The sequence below is a fragment of the Salminus brasiliensis genome, chromosome 25 (assembly GCF_030463535.1).
Source record: "Salminus brasiliensis chromosome 25, fSalBra1.hap2, whole genome shotgun sequence".
Lineage (NCBI taxonomy): Eukaryota > Metazoa > Chordata > Actinopteri > Characiformes > Bryconidae > Salminus > Salminus brasiliensis.
Genome location: NC_132902.1, coordinates 18224715 through 18251917, shown reverse-complemented (window position 1 = coordinate 18251917; position 27203 = coordinate 18224715). Strand labels below are relative to the sequence as shown.

Genomic DNA, 27203 nt, shown 5'->3' with positions numbered 1-27203 from the left:
TCACGCTGTAATAAGCTAATTCAGAGGGTATGAGAAGGTGTCTAAAAATGAAAGACTGACTGCTTGATATTTCTAGCTGTGCTCTTTTAAGAGCAAGACGTTGGTAAGGTCATCGGAAATATTCTCAGCTCAGCTCAGCTCTCTTTCACTCCTACAGGGCCTGTTATAATTACTCTTGTTAATGAAGCAGAAGCTATGATCAGGCTTTTCTTCACCCAAGTGACACCGGGGTAAAACTGCAAGCAATTGTTCAGGAGACCTTAGGGTGTTTTTTTTTTTTTTGCATTCATCCATCCTTAAAGTGTAGTGAATTTTACTCTTTTACTTCATCAGATTCTTGGCTTTTGTCTAGCGTACCATCACTGACTACACCAGATAGATCTATGCAGTCAAACATCCATAGTAGGCATCTCTCTTGTTTTAGGATTTAGGATTGTTTTGAGGAAAATAAATATAAATATAAAATAAAGTTTTGGACAAATCTTAGCAGTTACATTGATCCCAAAATGTTCCAAACATGAAAGATCTTTCCTCTGGATGTCAATGGATTCTTTGAATTGATGTTGCCAAGTAGTACAAACAAATTAAAGTCCAGGTTTTGTTTTGCTGGATGCCTAACTAATCTTACCTGTATATCCTGCTGAAACACCCAGCTCAAGAGCAGCGTTGAATGGTCTAAACTGGTCTTTGAGGATCAAGGTGGTTGAGAAGCTGGTCAACATAGCAGAAAAACTGATTAACCAGCTTTACCAAACAAGCCAACCTCTTTAACCAGCTCGATGATCAGCTTGGGCATGTTGGTTACAGTGATAGATGCAGATAAACATACACTCTGCTGGTTAACAAAGGCTATTTTTTTTGCTTGGATGACCAGCTTCTTAACAACCTTGACGAGACCATTTAAAACTAGTAGACTAGAGTTGGATGTTGAGCAAAACTAAACCTCCCAACCCGAGGATTAGCAAGAAAATAAACAACTTATTTACTACTTAAAAATAAGAGTATTAATTGTATTATTATTTAGTTTGGCTAATAGCTCAGTATTAGCTGTGTTTTAGCAAACATCTTAATACTAGCTTAAAGCTGATGATTTACTCAGTAAATCCGTCAGCACTGGATTTTCCTTCAGTAGCTGAACAGTATTACTTTATTGTTGCAACTAGGGCGGAAATGTGCACTACACAGAAGTGCCCTGCCATTGTTAGGGGACTAACTGCTAATGTAAGCTAACATTCAAGGTAAATGTATAGACAACTTCTAGGTGAATATTAACCTAGCTCAGTGCAACAGGCCATTTTTAAAACAAACAACATATTTATTACTCAAAATAAACAGTACTTTAATTGCAATAGGTCAATATTAGCTATGTTATATTTAAGCAAACTCAAGCTCAATGCTAAGCTATGCTTCCTTCTAGCTTATTGAGTACTCAGTAGCAGCAGCACTGGGCCCTTGCATTTAGCAGGGATGCTCTAGTAGCCCTCGGAAGAACTCGGATGTTCCCAGCATCCTTTGCCAGCCTCCGCTCTCTATTCTCTGAGTAGCGCTGAACTCGCTGGCCCTCTCCACTCAACAGGGTGCATTCAGGCGTCCAGCCAGACAGCTCTGCAATAAGCTGCCAACCCCTGCAGATCAGGAGATGGGCTTTACTGGGTAGGTATTCACACCACAGAGTGTGAATAAGAAATCTTTACATATGCAGTACGTACTGAAACAGGGTGCACTGCACATGTATACCGCACCGCTGAGCTGATGTTTATACGCGCAGCCATGTACCACATTACGTGTGTTTGTCTATGTGCTTATGCACTGTCTGGGCACATTCTGATGGATGGGTGAGAAAAATAACGTGGATTCTGTATGGGTGTATGTGTGTATGTGTTAGAGGGCAGACGACACCAGAGAGTTCACTCTGTTTATTGACTTTTCCACATCTTGCCTGCAGGCACTGCTCCTATGCTGTTTTCCCTCTTCCCTTTCTCTCTGTCTTTTTCTGTCTTTTCCCTCCCGTCTCAGCAGGACAGTGTTAGGATGCAAAACGAAGCAGATAGGATTTCATTTTCATAAGAAATGCTCACGGAGTAGCAGGGGATCGCCATCTGTGTTATTACTATCTCAAGTTCTGCAAGTGTACAAAAGGCGCCTTACACAAGCCCAAATGCTTTCAAAACGAACCTCTAAGCTAAGGGGGCTAATCACTAAACCATCAGCATTTCATGATAAAGGAATCAACAGAAATGACTTAAAAAAAAATATATATATATATATATATATATATTTTTTTTTTTTAAAATCATTTCTGTTGATTCCTTTATCATATATATATATATATATATATATATTTCTCCCAAAAAGTTGCCATTTTGGAGATACAAAGGATTTGACGTGATAATTTGGTTGTGCAAAAATTGGTGTGACACTGCTGGCAGCTTTGGGCAGATCATTGTGTAGCGTAGCCTACAGCCTATAAACATATTAGAAACAAGTAGCTGTTAGCTTTCAAACAAACATTGCATCATTAATATAAGTGGGTTATAATCATGTTGTTTTGGAGGTGATGGCAGTGGCTAAATCGAGTAGCCACTCCCATCTCCATCATTTTATGCCGTGATTTCTTATCCAAGAGAATTAATCATGAATTTTACAGACGTCCTGTAGTAAAATTACATAACTCCATCTCCCCATGTAGAACTAATCCCCTCCAAATAGGGCTTAAGACCGTATTCAGGCTATTCTGTGCATGCAAATGTGGTTAATGAACAAATCTTAGAGCAGTGAGCTGCTTGCTTCTGGTGCATTATGGGTAGGGTAACTGTCTCTCAGAACTGGCAAGGCTTCATTCCTTCCTGTTGGCAATCAAAGAAACTGATTGATGATGAAGCACAGAGCTAATTTATTAATGCCCTGACTGGCTGTCAAAGTTTGCAATCATTCATAAATGTTATTCATAAAAAAGCCCTGGCTCTCTCAGAGCCCTCACAAATCAAATCTCCCGTATTTAGTGCCATTCAAATTCAAGAAGCATCCAAGAAAGGAAGCATATGCCCTCTGTCTTTAGAACAAGGCACACAATGTGACTGAAAAGCCCACATTACAGCACCATAGGTCCCTCATGGTGATCTTGAGGACTGCTCACAGCGCTAGTGTTCAGGGCTTTGTTTGGCCTCTAGAGCCCAAGCCGGTCTCTCTTTCGGTCCCTCGTGGCTAAGGCTGTGGCATTCTCTCTCAGCAGGAGATAACTAACATAGAACCGGAGCTCCCGCTGGCTGTTTTGGCAGCTTTTGATCCAGCTGTGGCCTGGAGCTACTCTCACAAGATCAGCTACAGCTGGGACAGAGCCAGCTAACACCAGCTAGCCCTCTGACACAGAGTTGGGGCCAAACGGCTTCTCAGTGGTATGGGGGTACAAGTAGTGCTGGACTTTGGGGGATAGTACAGCACTTTGATACTACAAATCTTTACTTCAGGCCTCTAACACTGAGTACAAAATGGACTCAGAGGCCCAAGACCATTTAGCGGCCAAAGAAATATGATCAGGACCTGAAAACACTGCCATGCCATTTTCCAACCTCTCTCAACCTTGTTTCTGTGCCTTATGTAAATGGTTAATATATCCCAGTGACTTTAGTCATTATCATACACCTTTATAAGAGGATGTCCATTGAAGCTGGCTTCAGTATGACTGGACATGCTAACCTGTAAACACTGTTAAAGCTTCAAAATGTACCAATTCAGTGGAATGTAAATAGCAGGAAGAAAGAAGCTCATTCTGTCCCATCAATGTTATATAGAGTGCTTCAGCTGAGAATGCTTTGTGAATGGGACACATTTCGGGACAGCCAATCAGAACAGGGCTCATTAAACATTGAAGCTTATTTCCACCCTTACAGTCTGCTTGTTTCTGGCACTTTCAGCACATTAAAAGGTATGCGGAGGTGGGGCTTAGTGAGGCGTAGGCAGGGTAGAAAGCAACTAATGAAAGTATTTTCAGCTTCATACGTCGCCACAGCAACCGTTGGGTGCATTAACATACAGAGGTTTGCCACCCACCGTCACGTCATAGTTAGAAGATCCTCAGTATTTCATCATCAATTGATACGGCGTTTCAGATGCAGTACAACGATCAATTTTAATTGTAAGGGATGAAGTGAGGCTGAAATTTGGTTAAATTACAATGAATTGCTGAAGGCATAAGGCCTTCTAAATGTTATAAACAGATATTTAAAAGTAGTATATGGGCACAACGGCATGTCTTTGGAATTTCAAACACATACTCGCAAACTCTGTAGTAATAAAGAAATTCCCTGTGTGATGAGCTTGTATTGTGCCACAGTGAGTGTGCCTAAAGGAGCACTGACACAATGATACGGATTAGTGAATGTCAATTGAGTGCACTGGATCAGAATGACTTCAGCGGCGGCCTTACAGGCATTTAAATTCTTCTCTCTCTGATGGTTTGATGTGGGGACATGTTTGTAGTTGGTTTATTTGTGGGGTTTTATTGTAAGAATAAAAGGGCGCAGTGTGTGACCATGAAATGTCAACTATGTACGAACACCACAAACAATGCTGCATAAAAACAATGCAGACTGAGCCTGGTATTAACTGTTTTCAAAATATCTCATTTGTACCATTCAATGCAGTATACATTTATTTACATTTACATTTATGGCATTTAGCTGACGCTCTTATCCAGAGAGACTTACTTGTATTACAGAGGCGGGGCAAGTGCAGTGTTAGGAATCTTGCCCAAGGACTCTTATTGGTGTAGTGCAGCACAGTCACCCAGACCGGGAATCAAACCCCAGTCTCCCATGTGGTGTGGTAGCTCACTGGCAGGTAGTGGCGTTATCCATAGCGTCACACCAACCACTTTAGTATATACACGATCAGCCATAAAATTAAAACCACTGACAGAAAAAGTGAAAAACATTGATTATCTTCATCTACATTATCTACAGTGGCATCTAACAAGGGGTATGATATCTTCAAAGTGATGTGTGATGTGAAAATGGGCAAGCATAAGAATCTGAGCTACTTTCACAAGAACTAAATTGGGATGGTCATATTATATCTGTCACAGTCATATCAGAATATTAAGAACTCTGGCCCGAGGCATCATAGAAGCCACGTTTGCATGTAGAAATAAGCGAGCACACCAGTCAGTTGTAGAAAAGTGCTAACAATCGTTATGGGTAAAGGATGCAATTTGTCTGATGTCAATTGAGGAGCCACTGTGGATCAGTTCATCTCTATAATGAACACCTTTTGTCACCTAATACATTCCATGCCACAACGTCTCGCTAGTGTCATCCAAGTCAACGGTGGCTATTCAGCTGTTCCCACTATTAGGTAGGTGGCCATAATATTCTAATATGACTGTTGAGATCCTGTATCTAACATAACATACTGTGATTTTTTTATCAGATGTTTGGGAAAATAGTATTATATAGTATAGAATAGTAAAGTCATAGTAAACACAACATCTACAAAACATTGAGAAGCTGACTTTTACACACAACACAGAATGAACCACTGTCTCCACAACCATTCTTTGCATATAAACTAATAATTAAAAATCGATCAATGTTTTTGAAAATTGATACAGTATTGCAAAATATATGTATCATTGTAACATTTTTAGATATTTTAGAGCTAGATTAATATGATATTTAATTAACTGACTTTAAATGCTATGTAGAAGTCACATATTGTGCATTACAATAATTTTTCCACAGGAAAATAAAACATCTATTTTTGGGGAACAGGCAGAGCAGACTGCCAGAATTATCCCTCCAGTCAGCAGTGTGGAGCCTGACACACAGGATGGGTGCAGTCAGACCACACCAGCATCCTACAGACAGATTCTTATCAGAGACAGAGAGAGGGAGAGAGAGAGAGAGAGAGAGAGAGAGAGAAAGCACGCACATCACTATTTGACTTATCCCTTCAAGCTTTGCAAAAATCACTGCACTATTGACGACGCATGTGATGGATTTTTTTTTTTAATTCAAAACAGAGCAAACCAAGAACTCACGTGTGAAAATCGGCCAAATCCCTCAATCATTTCAGCAACAAAACTATTACAACAGAACAGGCTATAAAACCACTTAATGGAGGACAGTCAGGATGTCCTTGAAGGAGTTATGAAAGGCTTAGAAGATTAGAAATGAAAAAAACAAAGAGGCAGAAAGATGTGGATACTGTTGAGCACAGTGTCAAGGACAGACACACTCTACCCTTGGAGGAGTCATTGAGGCATGTAAAAGATCCTCCCTATCAAGACTGAGAGGGACACACCCTCCTGTTCACAAGCCCTATATCTGACATGTGGCTGTCAGTCTTTGATAAGTCTGTCAGCCATTCACAGCCATCCACGCCCACAATATCAACAGGCTTCTGCCAAATACTGTCCTTTCCCTCTTCTGTCGAAAGACAGATAACTTTAGCTATTTACTATTTACTAGCTGTTTACTAACACGCTAACAAATACCATTAACAACACTCTGATTCCAAAAAGCAGAGTAGATTTCATCTATAGAGAGACAGTGCACGCATCATTATAGGAGCCCTACAAGATGATGTATTACCTAATAATAGTAATTCTGGCAAGTGGTAAAGTTAACGTGGCATCCAGCCCCTCCCTCAATCGATGTTGACGATCTGTAATCGGTATCTACCCCAAACACACTGATCAGTCCATCGCTACCAAAATAAATCTAATTCAATGGATCTGTGATGAAATTTGAGATTTGATGACATATATTTCCAGTAAAATCAAACTGAACCACTATGGATTTACACCCCTAATGATATACAGCAATGGTATGGTTATGGTATACAAAACAGAATTGTAGCCCACATGGACTTTCATGAACTGGGGTTTATTAAAATGACTAGACCTGTCAGCACTGATCGGAAATTTGCTTGTTTGTCAAATATTGGAACATATTCACATTTTAAATCCATAATTTGTCATGATTGTTAGTTCCAGACAAGCTATTTTAAATATTTCCAGAACTGTTGATCTCTAGGGATTTTCAGCACAACACAACACAGCACAGGCTTACTTAAACTGGATAGATGAAGCCTGGAAAAATGAAGCCTGGTCTCATTAATCTCTGTGGGTGCGGCAATGTTTTCTTGGCACACTTTAGACTAATGACTCCCAGTCAATCATTGCCTGAATGCCACAGTCTATTTGAGTACTATTGCTGACCATGTGCATCCCTTCATGGACACAATTCACCACAATCTTCTAATGGCTATGTTTAGAATGATAATGCACTACCTCACAAAGCAAAAGTCATCTGGTCAGCTGTTTTCATCAACATGACAAAATGAGTTCAGTGTTCTGCAGTGGTCTTCCCAGTCACCAGATCATACACAGAACCAGATCAGATTATGAAAGTGCTTATGAAAATATGCAGAAATTATGTCAACATGTCAATATTAATTTTTGCACATATATTGGGTTCTAATAACAAGTGAAAACCAGCCACTGGAGAAACAGACTAGACTTGGAGGAGACTGCTTCAGTTAATTGTATTTATTTTGAAGCGCTCTGGCCTCCGTTTAAGTGCCTCTAACACGCTGATCGTATTGATTTAGAGAGACGGCACCTCAGAGAGCAGGGAGTGTGTGTGTGTGTGTGTGTGTATGTGTGTGTGTCTTTGTTGTTTTGGTAGAGTTTCCTGCTTTAAGTCATTAGTGGTCAGTCTGTGTGTGTGTGATGAGCTGGGTAACAGATGGAGTAACAGGGATTATAGTGCGTGTGTGTTTGTGTGTGTGTGTGTGTGTGTTTGTGTGTGTGTGTGTGTGTTGAGTGAGAGGTGGTGGACGGAGGGAGGGAACACCCAGAGAGATGAAGTGGAAATAAGTGAAGAAACTGGTGGGGAGCATCCTGTCGACAGACACCATCAGGCTATGACTCAGCTCTAACCCTGCTAATATTCAGCTAATATTAGATATGTTATAAGTTGGTTTAGAGTAATTAAATGTAACAATTTGAAAACATAAATTATTGTAGTTGTAAATTTGCAAAGCATGGCAACAGCTATTTATTTTTACACAGAAATGTGTCTCATAGGAATGAATCAGGTGCTTTTTATGCCATATTGATATAAAAAACACTAGCAACACCCAACCATCCACATGGGCTACCACAGCAACCACTTGGCAACATGCAGCCACCAGAGACACCATGGCAATCACCTAGGATACCAAGGCAACTTCCTAGCAAACACCTAGCAGTGACCTTAAGAGGTTCAAGGATCTTATACTTTTAACAGTGTATGGGCCCAATACAGCACATGCACTGAACTATGCTATTACTCAACACTGCAGGATTGAATTATTTAATTATTTGTGAAATACACTTAATCTGTTATGATCAGGTGTTATCTTTGCACTCTGGATGTTTATTATTTATTGTTCTGACAGCTTAACATAATTGGATCTGACCTGATGCCAACTCTGCACCACACACAACAAAAAGACGAGTCCCCCTAGGATCGAGTACCATCTGGGCAAACGCTCAAAAGGAAAGTCTGCAGTGGCACAGTGCCTGAACGCACACCCATACACAAGCATGCACAAACACGGACAGCGCACTTCACCAAAATGGGCAGATATGAAGCCCACATTTCATCTTAAAAGCACCATCTCTCAAGTTGTATCATTCAGAAAGGGAAAGGTTAAATGTTCATGTTTTTTGTGCATGCATAGTCTGCTGCCAGAACTCTCTGTATTCTTTTCATTAGTGCGAGAGCTTCACAACACCTGCTGGTGCACTTTGCAGAATTACTTCCATACCTAGCGGCATGATTCTTAGCGGCACCAGGCTACGTAAAGACTAACAAGCTGTTACTTCTTATTCAGTGAAACCTTCCCACTGACTCATGTAATTCACTGAAATTATAATGTAACAGTTAGATACAGCATATTTCCAATAGATGTTAAGTTATGAAGAACTTAAGAAGCACTTAAATTTAACACATAAAAAGAAATGAGGGTTTGCTGCAAGCACAGTCTTGATGAAGCTCAGGCTGTGCTTTCCAAATCCCACTCAGCTCAGTGTAAGCAGGTGTAACTGCAGCATTATTTGTTGCAATGCTGGAAGGATATGAAACCATATATATGTACATGCTACAATAGTGCAAGGACAATAAACAATATGTATAGACAAGAAGACAATAAATACAATAAATAGAAAATATACAAATATGCGCATGTATATGTGCATGAAGGCTGATCAGTAGCAGTCTGTGTGTGTGCATTCTATATATATATATATATATATATATATATATATATATATATATATATATATATATATATAATTTTTTTTTCATATATGTATTAATATATACAGTTATTTCAGTCTTCACAAGCTGATTGTTTGAGAAAATGTAATCATGCTAATAACACTGTATCACGCCGCTGATGTGCTGACAATTGAAAAGGCTGAACTGAACCAAAGTTCTTATCGGCAAGTCTGTTCACTAGGTGGTCAAGTATGTATATAATTGTACAAACATAATAATAATTATTTTATATATATAGCATTCTCTCTTTTTGCTCAATATGTAATATCACACAAATAAAGTGAGTGTGTGTTAAAATGTGTAGACGTGTGTGCTCTGTAGAGCAGTGGTATTCGACCTTCATTCAAATAATGATAACACTCCATTCAGCCACTCAAGGACCTCTGGAGGCAGTAGTTAGTTGGGGTGGATTAAGGTTGGATCCAAAGGTCCTGTCCACACGTAAACTAAGGCTTTTGCCTGCGTTTGTGGCCTCCTGTCCTTGCTGCGTTAAGGGGTTAATGAATTAGTTTTTGTTAGGCACTGTGACAATGTGTAATTGGCTCATGAACTTGGTTTATGAACTTCGGTGATCATTGTTAATCAGGGGATAAATGTAGTTTTGGCTTTATCACAGTAGCCATGATGTGGTTAAATCTATATCATAGTGCATCACTGTACCAGTATTAACTTCTATATCAGTATTTCTTGTACCCCTCAGAGGAAGTCCTTTCCAAACTGGATTAAAGCCCAGCAGTGCTGTGCAGACGGGACAGATTTGTCTGTGCCTGCCGTTTCTGGCTCACAGTGCAAGGGAACAGGCTGGTTCTTCATGCAGGAGAGGATTCAGCGGGGCCTTGGGTTACCCCAGAAACACACCATCTGCCCTGGGCCATCTAGCCAGAGACCACATCTGTTCTTCAAAACACACCTTTTCCTATCATGTGAGGTCGGCACGGTTTAAATGGTTTGCTTACACATACCGTACCTGCAATTCAGTGAGTACATCAACAAAGAGGAATGAACGTCAGTTAGCATCTTGAACTGGTGAACAAGTAGATGCTTTATTTTGAAGATCATACTCTCATTTCCTCTTTTATCAGGATGATAAACAAACAAATCATTACCTCAGGTCTGTCCAGGATCCCTCCACTAACAGATTTGAAAGCCACAGCAAGGCCTGGGTCCCTTGCCATCCCATAATATTGGTACTCAGATGCTAATCAGTGCCATGCCCTTCCACAGTGACAGCACTTCTCTCAATGTCATATTAGCCTGTTGTCTTCCTGCTAGGCTAATCTCCTCTGACTTTTTCCTAGTGCTAGCAGTGTCCTGTTTCATCAGTACTGCCAGCACAGCATTCAGGGCTAAGAATAGCCTCTGCTAGGTGCACTTACAACCAGGCTCAGGTTTGTGGCGAGCAGCACATCACAAGGTGCTAGATGCTACAGGAGGTGGACCTAATGTTTGACTGAGGGAAGTCTTTGCATCTCAGCATATTGTTTAAAAGGACACTTAACAGATAGTGTTTAACAGTGTCCAAATACTTATGGACATTCCTTCTAATTAATGCATTCAGCTACTTCAGGCATGGACTAGATGGATATATAGGCCTGCAGCATTGAGCTGTGGAGCAGTGGAACTGCAGTGGAAAGATTGTGGTGATGTTGGGGTGGGATGGTGATCATTCAGCAGCCTGACCTTGCTAATGCTCTTGTCGCTGAATGCATTCAAATCCTCACAGCAATGCTCCAAAATCTATTAGAACACCTCTCTGGACAGTAGAGACAAATGCAGGGTAAACTTTTTAAAATAATTTAATGAATGAGCAGGTGTCCCAATACCTTTGTCCACATAGTGAATAGAATTTGGTTTTGGTGATTGTGTGACTGATTTCCATACGGACTGGGATGTGATCAGTATGTTTTGAAGATGTTTACAGTGCACCTTAACTTTACATGTGTCTCATTTAGGCCCTATGTGCAGTGTACAATCCAGATGTGGCCCATATTTAACCCCCTTGGTCCCATCACTGGACTGCCCACATGGACATGTTAGTTGGGACTGTCACTGTCTATAACATGCAAAATGAAAGAGATGGTCCCCTTAAGCTTTTCACTAAGCAAATTTTACTACAGTCAGCATTTTGCTGTACAGCTGCCTCTTTAGAGACACAGCCAATAAATGTGAAGTTACATGTAGGGTGGATCACCCACAGCCTTTTAACCAGTCTGACACCTACAGCTCCTTAGACTGAGACATTGCATTTTATTGGTACACAGCAGCTTCAAGCTCCATATGGTTGTGTTTACTCGGCCCTGGAAGAAGGAGAAGAGGGGATAATTGATTTTCCTCGAGCTGGAGGCCGCTGTGTATTCGCTGACACTGCTGTAGCTGTGGAACCACGGGGCTAACATGACTGAGAGGAGTTTGCTGAATGCCCACTTTATGCAGGACTGCTGGAGTGCAGCTCTGCAGTTTTACAGGGTCCAAAACAGAAGAGTGCAGAAGAGTTTCACTGCCTCAATAAAGGCAAGGGCGCAGATGTGTATGGCACCATATGTGGCCGCTGAGGCTCATTTCAATCACAGTTATTCCCAAAGGGGCTTAAAGGTTAGTGCGCTGTGAATCTGACCTATTTCAAGATGTCCCAGATGAATGTGCGTTGATTCCCCCGGGGAAATAGAAAAAAAATTGAAATATAAAATATTAATCGTGTCCCTCAGCCTAAAAGCAATGCTTCCTTCAAGGTTTTGAATGGGTCAAAGTATTAGTCACCCCATTTACACCATAAAGTGTTTCTGCGTCAAAGTATGTGGTGGACTGCTGAGCAGGACTGGGCCATAGCTGTTATTCATGGGCAAATGATGCATCCACGTGGTCTCCAAAAGTAAAACATTGATCTCATCTCATAGAATGAGCACGCCTGTCTGTATGTGTCCCAGTTTCATCAGCTGCCATGTGACCTAACCCTCTTTTGCTTCGATCTCTTGGGTGAGGAATTTTTAATTGAGCCATTCCCTGCTGCAACAGTGACGCCATCATACTAGCTTTGTCTTTTTTACGCCCAGTTTGCGGAGAGCGAGGGCCATGACTTTGACCACTCTATGGCCCTCCCTAATGACAATTTAATGTGTGTATATGTACTGAAACTGTATAAACAACTGACCTGTCCATTCTCCTCCTAGAAATGCAGTCTCTGCATTTCCAACATCACACTGGGAGTGATATGGACGTGCCATCAACCCACCCAATTGTGCTCTCTCTGACTCCGGCTGCTGAGGGCAAGCAGCATAGTGATAGCGCTTTAGTCCACTGGACCCCTTTCGGAGCCCCTATAATGATCATTTCTTATCTTTAAAGGCAGTTGATGAAGAGAACAATTGCTGTGAATCTGGGATGAATAGTCACATCCAGCATGTTCTGTTTGTTTTGCCATACTATAGCTTACATATCACTCTGAAACTGTTCCTGAAGCCATTCCTTTAAGCTGACAGCCTGTGCCTCACATGGAGCACTGAGGTCACAGATTTAGCATGTGAATGACAGTGTGTGTTTAAGAGTGACAGCGCTGGCTTCAGCTTTTCCACCTTCAAAACACACTCCCTGTCTCCTCACACTGACCATTCAGCACCTTCTACACTGAGCACAGCTGCAACCCCAGGGGCTGCTGTCAGACATATTACTGTTAACTCTGAGAGAGAGAGAGAGAGAGAGAGAGAGAGAGAAATTTAGATCTGCAGATGCAGATTTCCCTCCTATTCTTCTATTATAACAAAAATTATTTTAAAATAACAAAATAATAAAGTGACTGATTACAGAGCGTCTTTTGAGTTAATTCAGCTTAGTTTAGTCAGAGTTCTCCTAACTCACATTTACTTGTTCTGCATCTCAATATGGTCAACAATACATGGTGATTTAAGCCTCAAAAACATTAATAAATGAGCTGCAGCTGGAATTCATTAAATATTGTGTAAGATGTTTAGTCTGTGGCTCCTCCCCCTCAGTTTATTCCCTTTTTCAGGTTTGGACATCCTCCATCTTATGATGTCCCGAGACTGGGGTGGCTTTTTCAAATGAGCCCTTTCATCTCCTCACACTTGATGAGCAGGCAGTTAGACAGTAGGGCCACTCTAGAGCTACATAAACACAGTTCAGAGTAAACACAAAAATGCACATGGCTTCACAGCTCTGGAGTGGTGCAACTGTCTAATTGCCTGCTTGTTGTACAGTGCAACACAATTGTTCTTTTCACATACCCCAGCTTGAGTGTAGGGTCAGCCATGCTACAGCACCTTTTAAGCAGAGAAGATGACAGTGGCAGCTTAGCAGACAGAGTATTGAACTCACAACCTTGTGATCAGTAACCCAACGCTCTAGTTTGTATTTGATGCTCATTATGAGTGAAGTACATGAATGTCGTTATTAACGCAGTGGGGCTTATTTATAAGACCTATGTAAAAACACAAGCAAACTGGCAGTAAATTGCGAGTAAAAAAGACTTTCCCAAAAACTTTCCACCAGATTCACGAATGCGCAAACACCAGATTTATTAGTAGTATGTTAATGGTATTCATTAACATACGTGTATATGTTAATGAATACCAATGGTTTCATAAATTGGGGTATGTGAGGACTGAGGCTTCAACATCTCTACAAAACAAAACTAAGACTAACTTAGGGGAACTTGCTATAGCGAGGCATAACTGCTGATATGTTGCTTGTTAAGTGTTGTTTTGTTAGATTTTATTTATGTACACTTATGTATGTCCCTGTAGTTTTTAAATAATTTTAATAATGCTAATTAAAGTGCAGGCATGTCAGTTGACACTTCTGGTGTCTTCTGGGTGGTACACACACTTTACACGTGGTCAGGGGGAGCTTTAAATTGTGTCTGTACATTTAAAACTACAAACACTGTATTGAATCTGGTATTTTGTGAAAATGTGTTTTACAAATGATTAACGCACAAATGTGTTCTGCTTGTGTTTCATGAAAGAGGTCTGTCACGCAAAAACCTTAAATCTCAATTTTTGTTGTTTTTTATCTGGCAGTTGTTTTATTTTTACATTGAGTAAGAATTTTATGAAGAATAGACCAATAGAAATGCTCCAAAATGACAATTAAAATAGCATCTTTTTACACTGACATCCATTGAAAGTTCTGAAGGTTTGTGTAGGTTTCTCCTGTAAACCTACCATTTTTTGAGAAATGAGAGAACTAAAAGAACCATTTAGACATGTATTCCACTTTCCCCCAAAAATAATAGAAAATACAGGTCCTATCAACTGCAACTTTTGCTCTATCAGTCGAATTCTCCCCTTTCTACACTCTCTCACACACTCTCACGCATTCTTCTTACTCTTTCCCTCTTTCTCACTGATACGTTCTCTGAGAAAATAAATGGCCTGGCGCTGGGAGTAGGTGCAGAACGCTTCAAAAACAGCGCCAAGAACCAGAGAATGTTGAGGAGGAATGTGAACCCTCACTGCTCTCAGCTGCTCCCTCATACACACACATACACACACACTCTCTACTCTCGCAACAAATACTGCAATACCACCCAGATAAGCATTACACTCCATGGACAGGCTGATGGAGTCCATCTTCACACAGGCCTGATCTCTCCAAAATTCTTTACTTTAAACCCTGCCATTGTATAACAGATGATGCGAGCTGCCGAGTTTTCTTTCCCCTCTTTCTTAGGACTGCTGATCCCATTTGCAATAGGAAAATGTGTTTCCAATCCAAGACTTTCTCTTGTCTGATAGGCAGATGAGAGCTGTGTATGAGCGCCTTTCTAATTCAGGGTTGAAGATGTGATGTGAAGATGGATTCATAAATTATTTATTATAACGTTATGAGACCTGGAATTAAAAATACTCTGGCGCTGAGAACCAGAATATATATACCTTTATTTGCAGTCTGGCTCAGGCAACCACCAAACAGTCATCTGGCATTTGTACTGGATTTAAGAATACATACACCACAATAGGCACCAAGAGGGAATAAAGACAGCCTTTCTAGCTCCTCTCATGTAGCCGTCAGTGCAGCGCATTTTAATGAACTTTGATTTGGAGTGATCTTTTGTGAAATACAGAGCTCTTTGTGCTTTTGGGGAGGTTGAATCCAATGAAAAACATCCCCACTGGGTTTCCATAGGGACTATGAGGGGAATCCAGATGACTATTTGACAGTTTTCAGCAGAGAACACTGAAATGACTCAAAAGACAGGTCTAAACAGTAACTAAGGAACTTGCAGTCAAAGAGTTTATTAGCATATCTTAATATTATTAGCTTAGCGTACAAAAGTTTGTAGACATCTGCTCATCCAACATTGGGTTTCTAGAATTAGGTGTATTAACAAGAGATTTATCCCTCGTTTACTGCAGTTACAGACTCTACTGGAAAGGCCTTACAGTAGATGTTGGACTTCAAAGCATTCAGCCACAAGAGCATTAGTGAGGTCAGATCCTCATGTTGGATGATTAGTTCTGGATCGTGAAAGCCACTCCAGCTCATCCCAAAGGTATTAGATAGGGCTTTGTCATTGCAAAGAACCCATAGCCCAGTGCTGGGGGTTGTGTAACCCTCTAGCTGATATTCAGCATAGGGTATGTTGACCCTAGGCTTATGTGAGCATCTTGACTATTAGGATTGAGCAAGCGTACGCCTAAAAGTATCTGAAAAGGTTAGATGAAATTAGAATGTACATCCACTAGTCAGTGCTGTGGAAAAACACTACACTTCACAGCCTTGTAAGCCGGAACAGGTATGTTTGTTTTTTGTCAAAATGTTTCATTTGTCTCCCAATTATCCAATGTACTGCCAATTAACTTACCCTTTCATAGCTCCCCCCAAATACTTGCAATGGTCCCAGCCACCTCCTTTTTTCTAACTGCGGCCAATGCTGCATGTGGCACTCGGAACAATGCGCCGGGACCCCATTATTATGTTATATTATATTATATTATATTATACTATATATATATATATATATATATATATATATATATATATTGTATAATATAATATAATATAATATAATAATAAAACAATGGGATTCAGACAGAATATTAAATGTTGATCCATGTAGCCCATAAACAAGTCTGTATCATTCTGTGTACTGTGTATCATTTGTCCTTTTGCTCATTCCATCAAAAACGAAGATCACATTGCTGTTGCTCTTCTTCACTGTCATTATGATAAGCACTTATTATGATAAGCACTCAGCATCATCTTCATCATCAGCAACAGCATCATTATCATGGTTAAGCACATAAACAGATTTAGTTTCTGATTAAAGCTCATCACATGACCTGTGCAGCACAGCACAGCGCTGATCAGAATAAAAGCTGCCCGCTGCACTGTGTGTAGTGCTGGAGGAACGTGACAATGACATCTACAATCATGGCTGCTGCTATAAGCCCATTTGGAAGCAGCAGAAGAGAACTAAGCAAGGACTTTTGAGTCCTCTTAAGTGTGTCCACAGAGATACAGGGCATTAACCGGCTTCCTCCATGTGGGTTAGTCAAAGTGATGGCCAATGGGCTGCTGAAGAGAGTCTCATACAGACTGAGTGGAGGTCAGAGCCGGTCCAGGATGCTGTCTTTTTATATATGTTTTCTCAGCCACCTAATACACATGTGCTGATTCCACCTCTAAACTAATTATGTTCTACACACAAGGTATAGACTATATGGACAAAAGTATTGGGACACTTGCTGATTCTGAAATCAGGGGTATTAAAAAAAGCTTATTCAGCTTTTGTTGAAGTAACTGTCTCTAAGGCTTTGCTGGAGCTTTGCTGTGAGGATTTGATTGCATTTAGTGACAGGATCATTAGTGAGGTCAAGATGTTGGATGACCACCTTATCCCTAACTCCTCCTGAATAACTGGATGCAGCACCATTATTCCATTGTACTCACTTCTATTACTTAAGGACAACCCAACCAGTTTAGTCCAGTTCACAGAAGCACGCATGTGTTGTGATGTCAGCATTTTTTTTTTAACGAAGCTTAGTTTTCCTTTACCTTGGAGAGCGTTTTCAAAAAGCTCCATTTTCAGTGATAAAGACCTGTGTTTTCTTGTGGACAGTAATTTTTTTTAGAGATATCCAGATACTAGGAATAATAATAGGATTAATAATAAATACCCATCTAAACAAATGGACTCATCACTTTACTTGTAGGAATGTATAAAATATAAACGTATCGTTGTTGTCACGCAAAAAACTTGTATCTCCATTTTTGCTTTAACCTGACAGTTGTTCACATTTTGTGATGAACAGAGCAACAGAATTTTTTTTCATTGACTTCCACTGAAAGGTTTGTACCCTTTCATGTAAAGTCGATTTTGGAGATACAAGGTTTCTGCGTGACAGTGATGATATATCATTTTATGTAGAGAATAAAAGACAGAGTAAATGCACTCTGTATTAAACACCCACCATCTAAGAGTATTGCACTGACTGACCCGGCTCTCACTTTGTGTGTGTCTCTCTCTCTCTCTCCCACATTTACTGTGCTGTGTAGGCGGAAACGCTTCCTTCTGTGGTGATGCACTTCACTACTGACCCCACACACACACACACACACACACTTACAGGCACATCCAAATACACACTCATCTACCATACACATACACATATATACACACACACACCCTACAGCTCTAATCCTGTAAAAATAGCCTCATCCCTGCTGGAATGAGCTCACTCAAACTCACAGAGGACACAGACACACACACACACAGCACATGTAAGCAACTATGTAATTTCAGAGCCAATGCATGAGTTTCATTCCAAATTCTCAATATTTAAGCTGTCCTGTACTGCAGTAGTGCTCCAGCATTACAGCTAAAGGCCAGCTAAACCAGGCAGGTTTGCCCCCCCCACACACACACACACAAATTCTGGCTTATCACTCCCTGCGTTCGCAGTTTTATCCTTCTCACGGTAAATTGACAAAGATTTCCATTTCTCTTCCTCTTCTCTTTATTTCTAGCAGGTCTGTGTGATCCACCTTCCTTCCTGTGCTCTGGGTGGGGGGCGTTGACTAGGGGGGGGCGTTGAGCAGGGGGGGTTTGCAGTATATGACGGCTGTATTTTTCCACTGAACCACATCAAGTGCTGCGGAGATCTACGCTGAATGAAATACATCATGATCCCAGCACTAGTGAGGTCCCCACAGACTGACATCTAAATCCACACTGAGGAAGAGGAGTAAAGCCCACAGCCGCTGTATGGAAGTGGATCATCCCCTACAGAGTGCAGTAAAGGCACTGACCATTTTTCCAGGGCTGGTCAGCAAACGGCCAATTTACAACGGTTTTCAAGCTTGAGAGCAGTTTTGCTGACTTCACAGAAGGGAGAGGGAGCAAGGCGGCGAGAGAAAGAGGGCGATGAGGATAGATAGATAAATAGATAGACAGACAGACAGAGAGGCAGGCAGACAGACAGATAGATATCTGTCTATCTACCACTATTACATAGATAGATAGATAGATAGATAGATAGAAAAAGGCAGAGACAGTGTGTGTGAAAGAGATAGAGAGGGAGAGACAAAGGGAGGCAGAGAGAGGAAGAGAGGGAGATAGAGAGAGAGAGATATGGAGATCAGGGACAAAGGCCAAAAACAAACACACACTCTGTAGCACAGCTGCTGGTTATCTGTGTCTCAATGTGGTCATTCACCAACTCAAGACTCAAGGACTTCAAACAGGAAATACATCCTCTCCTCACAATTTCATCTCTCCCTCTCTCTCTCTCTCTCTCTCTCTCTATATATATATATATATATATATATATATATAGAGAGAGAGAGAGAGAATAATAAATAAAATATCCATCCACTTCTTCCTAAACAGGGGCCTGGTGGGCTCCTTTAGACCCCTATACGCACTACGCATGGTGCCAATACATGTTCATCTGCTTCAGAGAGTCCTATTCTATTGCCAGTTCTTCTCTACAGGGACTACACAAGCTGATTGTGTCTATTTGCAACTTAAGCTGATTGCATTCATTAGAAGAAGTGTCTATAAACATTTGGACATATAGTGCATATCACATTCCAAACCATGCATTTCTATACTACTTAAGATACGGATAGTGAGAAAGAGAGAGAGAGAGAGAGAAAGAGAGAGAGAGAGAGAGAGAGAGAGACAGAGAGAGAAATACCTCAGCTACAGATTGGGAGAAAGGTGGCTGTGAGAGTGGGTGTCACAGATTTCAGGCTTTCATGACTTTATCTTTCACCTCTCTTATGTTCGGTATAGCAGCATCTTATGTGTTGCTGACACAGATGTGCAAATGCACACACACACACATACACACACACAAACACACACACACACACACACACAGCTCTAAAGAGATGTATTGCAAATAGAATAGCTGATAAACATCAACCTATTGCCACCATTCCTAATGCCAGACGTGGGCTAGAGGGGTATAAAGCCCCCCAGCATTGAGCTGTGGAGCAGTGGAACTGGGTTCTCTGCAATGATGGATGGTGCTTTATCCAACACTTTTGGGATGAGTTGGGGAGCTGGGAATGAGGTGGGCTGGTGATCATTCAAAGTCCTGACCTCACTAATGCTGTTGTCACTGAATGCAATCAAATCCTTAGAGCAATGCTCCAAAATCTAGTAGAAAGCCTTTCTTGGACAAAAGCAGGATAAACTATGAAACATGATTTCAGAAGAAACAACAAACGAGCAGGTGTCCAAATACTTAGCTCTATTTAGTGAACTACTTTGTTTCCCGGGGATGTGTTTTTGCTGTAGCTCCATTTTGAAAATCACCTTCCCTTACATGGTGCGCAACAGCAGTGGTCTGTGCTTGGTTAATCTGTACAACACATAGTCCTATACTCTCAGAGAGTCAGTACTTTGCCATGTTAAACAGCAAAACACACCAGACTCTCAGACGGTAGCTTGTGAGACTAGTTTTGCCCTGGAGCTACAAGCTTAATGTAGCTAACAAGCCTAATGAAGCTCATACTTCACCAATTAGCAACAGGCAAAATGTCTAAGTCATCACACGCTTCCCTCAAACCATGAGTTATTCACTAATCTCCAACAGACTTGCTTATGTGAATTCTGGTTCTGCACGACAGCCATAAAGGTTGACAAATGTCGTTTTTTAGCAAAGTGGTCATTAAACACAACCTCAAGACAGTGGTAGACATGGTTCACACCTCTGATGAGCTCTAGGGTGTGTGTGTGTGTGTGTGTGTGTGTGTGTTTGTGTCTCTGCAGTAGTCCATTATTTGAGTCCCTTGAGCCACGTGTGCACACACGCTCAAACTCAGAGCCAAGCGGGAATCACTCGAGGTAACCGTAGGCAACGGTCGATAGGGCAGCAAGTGGGTACGGCTGGGCTTAGCTTCTTCTCTGTAGCCCGAGTGTGTGTGTACATTACAAGTGGAATTTTCTCAACGTGTAGCTAATGTACTGTACGTGTGTGTGTTTGTGTGTGTGTGTGTGTGTGTGTGTGTGTGTGTGAGTTTTGGGAAGCTCACTACCCCCACTCCCCCCGAAGGCAGAGTAAAACAAGGCAGATATTTTGTTCCGTCGATGCAGAGAAAGATTTTCATCCTGCAACTTTCTCTCCATGCAACATCAAACGATTAGATGGGAGCAGCTGAAAGCTGGAGGCAATATCATGGGTCAGTGCAGCACACACACATGCACGCAACCAACACACACACACACACACACACAAGCACATGGTATATAACGTCACTGCCGAAACTGTGCACTGCATGGACAAAAGTATTGGGACACCTGCTCATTTACAGTCTACGAGGTTTTAGAACATTGCTGTGAGAATTTGATTGTATAAAGAATGAATGAAATGTTCCAAAATGACGTGGAATTAAACTGTTTTTTATTGACTTCCCTTGAAAGTTCCTGTAAAAGTGTGTACTTAGGAGATGTGAGATTTTTGGCATGACACTGAAATACCAGAGTTTTACGACCACCTACTTAACCACCCTCAGCTCGGATGACACTAGCGAGACGTCGTTGCAATAGGCTGTATTAGGTGATGGAACCTTCACTACGGTGGCTCTAGAACATCCCAAAAAGTTTCAGAGATGATACCACCCTTTGCCCCGGCACCCTATTATCATGCCCTTTTGGACATCAGTCAAATCACATCCTTTGCTCATGATGATCATTCTGCACTCTTCTACAAATGACTGGTGTGCTCGCTTATTTATATGTGCAGCAAACCCGGTTACGGCTTCTGATACATTCCAGATTCATATATTCTGATATGACTGTGACAGTGGGCGAAGGGGGAAGCATCTTGGACACTGCTAACTTTGTGGGATGTCCTAGAGCTGCCGTAATGAAGGTATACAGAGAATGTATTTCTCTCATATTCAGTGACTCCCAACGACATAACAGTGGTGCTTCAGAGTAGAACCCCTATTACGAACATCTCGCTAGTGTTTGAGAAGCCAAGGGTGGTCATTCCCACTATTAGGTAGGTGGTCATAATATTTTGATATGATCATGTTTGCGTGTGTATATTCATACATGACTTTAAGGACAATTAGCACATCTCTATATTCTGAACAGTTAGATTGCAGTACAGTCGCCCATTTGCATCTTAATAATGTGTTATACCTTCCACCCAGTTACTCACATCCTCCCACACACACAGACACCACTCACAGCCAACTAGCTCTCAGACACACTCTGTCTCATTCTGTCTCATGTTGTCCTGTAATATTCTGGCAGCTCTAAACACACAGAGCAGTGGAGCTGAGTGAACAGTGAGCTTCTGCTTGTTACCTAAACCCATTCTACAAACACATACTGGGGTGCAGGTGATCAGATGCACAATGTGGTACATGTAATCACTACCATTTTTTTCAACTGACCCAAACTGTTGTGCTATATTGGATAACACATGGAAGGATTCAGGCAGGAAGGCCGCTGTCATCCTAATAGTCCTACCCTTCTTATAAAATGTTCGACCATTGTGATACCATAGTGGTTCATTATTATGTGCCTAGAAATTCCTAATCAGTGCATGAAACACCCTGCTGCTGTTAACCACTGCATCTGCTGAGTGTGGATGCCACTGTTCAATTTTACCAGCAGTTACCCTTCCGCCACCAGTTAGTGAGCACCCTTTAAACTGTTCATATTTATATGTCTCCTGTTGTCCACTGCACTCCTATTCCAGCCCTTCTCTCTCTGTCTCTCTCTCTCACTGCACTTGTATGAATTTTAATGATCTTCTAAAGCTCCAGCTTTCACGCTCCACAATGCAGAATGAACATGAGTCTTCTCAGAAGTCATGGGATTGTGTTTTTACCTCCACAGTCTTTTATATTCAGACTTTATTTAAAGCTGCAGTCCTTAAGATTTTTTGGTTTAAACTGAAAGCAGTTTTATTCCTGAGTGAAAATATGTAATGAAAGGTATTGCTGTGTTGGCGGGACCATCCCTGCAACGTGTAATATACACATTCTTAAAACAAAGTAACCTGGTAGGTTTTAGCAGGGGGGTTTGTCATCTTGCATCCTCTGAAGACATTTCCGTTACCAGGTTTTTAACTGAGGTCTCTCTGAATACTCCACCCTGAACTACTCCACTGACTGAATGAATGAATGTAAACCTGCAATGATCAGACTGACAGGACCAGAAATGGCGCTGAATCCCCAAATCCCCCAAAGGTACAGACTATTGCTTTAAAACAACACTGATTAATTCTTAAAAACAATAAAAAAGATTTGTTATTTATTTTGCATGATGATGATGATGATGATTATTATATATTATTATTATTATTATTATTATTATCATCATTGCTATTATAAATTTATTAGCACACATTTTGATCACACTTTATATGTTTTTACTATTTGTTGTAATTTAACATATAACATGGCATTACCTTTGTGTAGGTCCTTTTTTGTTTAATTGTTTTAAATTAGGTAAATCAACAGTAATTACAATTGTACAAAATCTATATGGACAAAAGTATTGGGACACCTGCTCATTCGTTGTTTCGTTTGAAATCAAGGCTATGAAAAAAGACTGTATCCTGCTTCTCTCTATTGTCCAGAGAGGATTTTTGATGATTTGATTGCATTCAGTGATAATATCATAAGTGAGTTCAAGATGTTGGATGATCACCATCCCACCTCATCCCCAACTCCCCAACTCACCCCAAAAGTATTGGATGGAGCACCAACCATCATTCAAGAGACATGCACAGTTACACTGCTCCACAGCTCAGTGCCCCCACAGCTAATACCCCTCTAGCCCACACTTGGCATTTGGCATGGTGACAAATTCAGGTTCATGTTTATTTGCTCCAGAGAGTCCTATTCTATTGGCAATAATTCTCTACAGGGACTAGACAAGCTGTGCACATTTGCACATCTGTGTCAGCAATGGGTGCAACTTAGAGAAGCTTAATGCTACAGGGAGAGTCCTGCTGGTCTCAGTGCTGCTGTTAGTTGAAGACTAATAGAGCTTGTGGTGCTGTTCTGAGAGAGGCTGAGAGAGGCATCCTGTTCTACAGATAAATGTCTGGGCCACTGACCATTTTCTGTCCCTGCAGCCAGATATATCCTGTCTGTCTGTCTGTCTTCACACACACTAGCAAAAAACTACAGCTATAAATGAACAAAGGACGAGTGGATGCTATTTTATAGCAGGGACATAACTAGAGCCAGGTGAAGTCAGGTGTAGTGTGTGAGTGTGTGTGGGTGGGCTTGGTTGTGTTTCCAAGCATACACCTTATGTGTGTGTATGTGGCTGCAGATGCACAAAATGACAGCATTTAGGGATCCCTATGCAATCTTGTCTTGTGTGTGTGTGTGTATGTGCTGACTGCTGTTTTAGCTATGTCAGCACACACGCACACACAAACACACACACACACAACTCAAGGTCATAGTGTTCCCTGGTGCCCCAATCATTCAGCTCCCCACCCTTCTTCTCACCGTCCTCTGCCTCCACTGCAGAGCCGCACACTCATATGCATACACACACGCGCACACACACACACACACACACACACGCACACATGCATACACACACATGCATAAACAGAACTCTGTGCACTGCAGTGCAGTAAGTTATACAGAGTGCACTGTGATCAATATCCTGCGGGCATATGAGTGCAAAATGAAGGCCTATGATAACACCCATGTACACGTCACATTAGACGCGTGACAACAGTGAACTACCGCACTGATCACTGCATAGTATTGTTATCCTGAACACTTTAAAATTCCCTGACTGCATTTCAGTCACTTAGGTTGTGGTTTCACCAGAGATCAGTAGATAAACAGCGATGCACTGCTCTGGTCTCACAAGCTCCAATTATGGGGCTACGCTGTGATCGAATGCTTGATTTCATGTTCCTACAGCAGTTTTAGGGTGTTTTTGGTCTAAGCATCTTCACAGCCCACAATTGAGCAAAGATTACTTTGCTGTGCTTTTGTATTCAATATGCCATCCAGCGTTCCACCAGCCAAGGGTCAGGATTCCAGGAATGAAGACTGCTGTGTCTGCATGTGAACATTCAATATTCGAGATTCAAGAGATGTATTATCATATGCACAATGAACAGGCTACGCTAGGTTACTTTACCAGTGACAAGCTATTAAGACAACGTAAGTTAAGGACTATGCACATAACTAAACTAGAGACATAATTAAAAGATATAAATAAATAAAAAATATAGACATATAAGAGGAGACATTAATTTCACATTAACATTTATAACATTTATAACATTTATAAAACAGTCAGCATCTGGCTCTTTCACGTTAATGGACTCTCGTTGGTAACAAAAACACAAAGGGTAATATCAAGGTCAGCTAAAATGATTGAGCTAATATACATATATCGTACCATAAGTAGCTATTGTTTTAATTGTGACAGGCATAAGTTACAGTTTTGTGCAAAGAGCATTGTCATAAAGTGCACTGTGCATCGGCATGAAGACATGAAGTCTCATTAAAGAAACCAAAATCTCCAAAACATGGAACATGTGTATATCACTGCTGTCCAATGAAAAACATCTCCATTTTTGGTAGTTTTTATTTTTCTTCATCCTTTAAATGTAAAAACACACCCAACTCTATGACTAATTTGTATTAGTGCCTTAGTGCTAAGCTAACACTACTGCACGTTAACATTTAGCCATTCCAGATAAGACAAATGGGTCTGAAAAACTCTCTTAACCCTTACATGGGGGCAATAGCTAGGGGACACAATAGGTTGGTCAATGTGACAATATTTTTTCACTGTGATGAATTATGGCACAACATGCTTTTCTGAGCACCAAGGATACCCTCTACACTGACTACACACACTATATATATATATATATGTGTGTGTGTGTGTGTGTGTGTGTGTGTGTGTGTGCGTGTGCGCGCGTGCTTCAGACTGATATGCTAATTTGACAGAGCTAATCTTCTGTTCCCTTAATTAATTAAGATGATTTATGCAGAGGGATAATCACACAGGTTATACACAAACACACACAAACACACACACACTCTCACTCTCTCATACATGATAAAATCAGTTCCACATGGGCTTTGGGCTGTCCCACACACACCAGTGCATCCTGCAACCTGACAATCTGACAATCTGCACTTACACACAACCCCCAGCACCCCCCCAACACACACACACACACACCTCTTCACCACCACTTCTTACTCAAACACACATATATACTTACCTTTCTATCAGTAAAGTAATGCACACTCACACATGTACACATGCACATCCAAGCAGCCCTCCCACACACACTTTACACACTCACACACAGTTCAGTCTGTATACGGGACAGCACTGGATTAAGAGCTTGTGCTGTAATCAGTCTGTTAAAGCCACAGATATGCAAGCCGACTACACACTCACATGTTAAGACCTGACCTAGGTTACATTAGCCTAAACCCCCTGTTCTACTACTGCAGCACACTGACCGACAACACACACACACACACATATATAAACAAAAATACAAAAAGTTGCATACACCTGCAAAGTTAACTACTGCAATACAGGGACACAGCTCCTATAGACTTGCATGGGCCAGCAACCCCACAAGTGTACCACCAGCTCCACCTGTGCACCAAAACATAGACTCGCTCACGCACACACATGCAGATTAACGCAACAGCAGACCCAGCAGCATCACCCCACTGCAGTGGAGCCCTCTCCCCGCCCCTCTGCAGCACTCTTACCTTTGTGACAGTCATGCAGAGAGAGGGCGAGAGTTACCAGCTTCTGTCCCCGGAATGTGCAGAAAGTCTATGTGTGTGTGAGAGAGAGAGAGAGTGTGTGTGAGGAGTGAGTGAGTGAGTGAGTGAGTGTGTGTATATGTGCGTGCTCTACAGCCTCTTCAGCAGCAGAGTGAGCAGTAGATGCAGGGAGAGGAGGAGAGAGAGAGAGGCGTGTGTGGGTGAGATAGGAAGAGGGAGGGCTTTGCCTGCTGTCTGGCTGGGAAGAGAAGGAGCCTATCAGGAGCTCGGGCGCTTCACTAAAGCACTGCAGTCAAACACCCTCACTCAGCCTGCGCCCATCCACTACACAACTAGTACACACACTCCTCCTCCTCTCCTCCTTCTTCTTCTTCTCTCTATCTCTCTCTCTCTCTCTCTCTCTTTCCCTCTCTCTCTCTCTCTCTTTTCTCTCTCTCACTATCTATCCCTCTCTCTTCTCTCTCTCTCTCTCTCTCTCTCTCTCTTTTCTCTCTCTTACACTATATATCCCTCTCTCTCTTTTCTCTCTCTTACACTATCTATCCCTCTCTCTCTTTTCTACCTGTTTCTCACTATCTATCCCTCTCTCTCTTTTCTCTCTCTTACACTATCTATCCCTCTCTCTCTTTTCTACCTGTTTCTCAC

General features: G+C 41.4%; 1 protein-coding gene across 2 annotated transcripts in view; it reads right to left on the bottom strand.

Moving 5' to 3' along the window:
* Positions 1-26850, bottom strand: part of coro2ba (coronin, actin binding protein, 2Ba) — a 58948-nt gene extending 32098 nt beyond the window's left edge. The window contains exon 1 of one of the 2 annotated variants that reach the window (XM_072671561.1): positions 26541-26850. In XM_072671561.1, coding sequence (XP_072527662.1) covers positions 26541-26555 — 15 coding nt within the window. In that variant the 5' untranslated portion in view covers positions 26556-26850. Of the gene's footprint in view, positions 1-6037; positions 6101-26540 lie in introns of those variants that run through there. The other variant, XM_072671560.1, reaches the window with a different exon arrangement.
* Between the last annotated feature and the right edge of the window lie 353 nt (positions 26851-27203).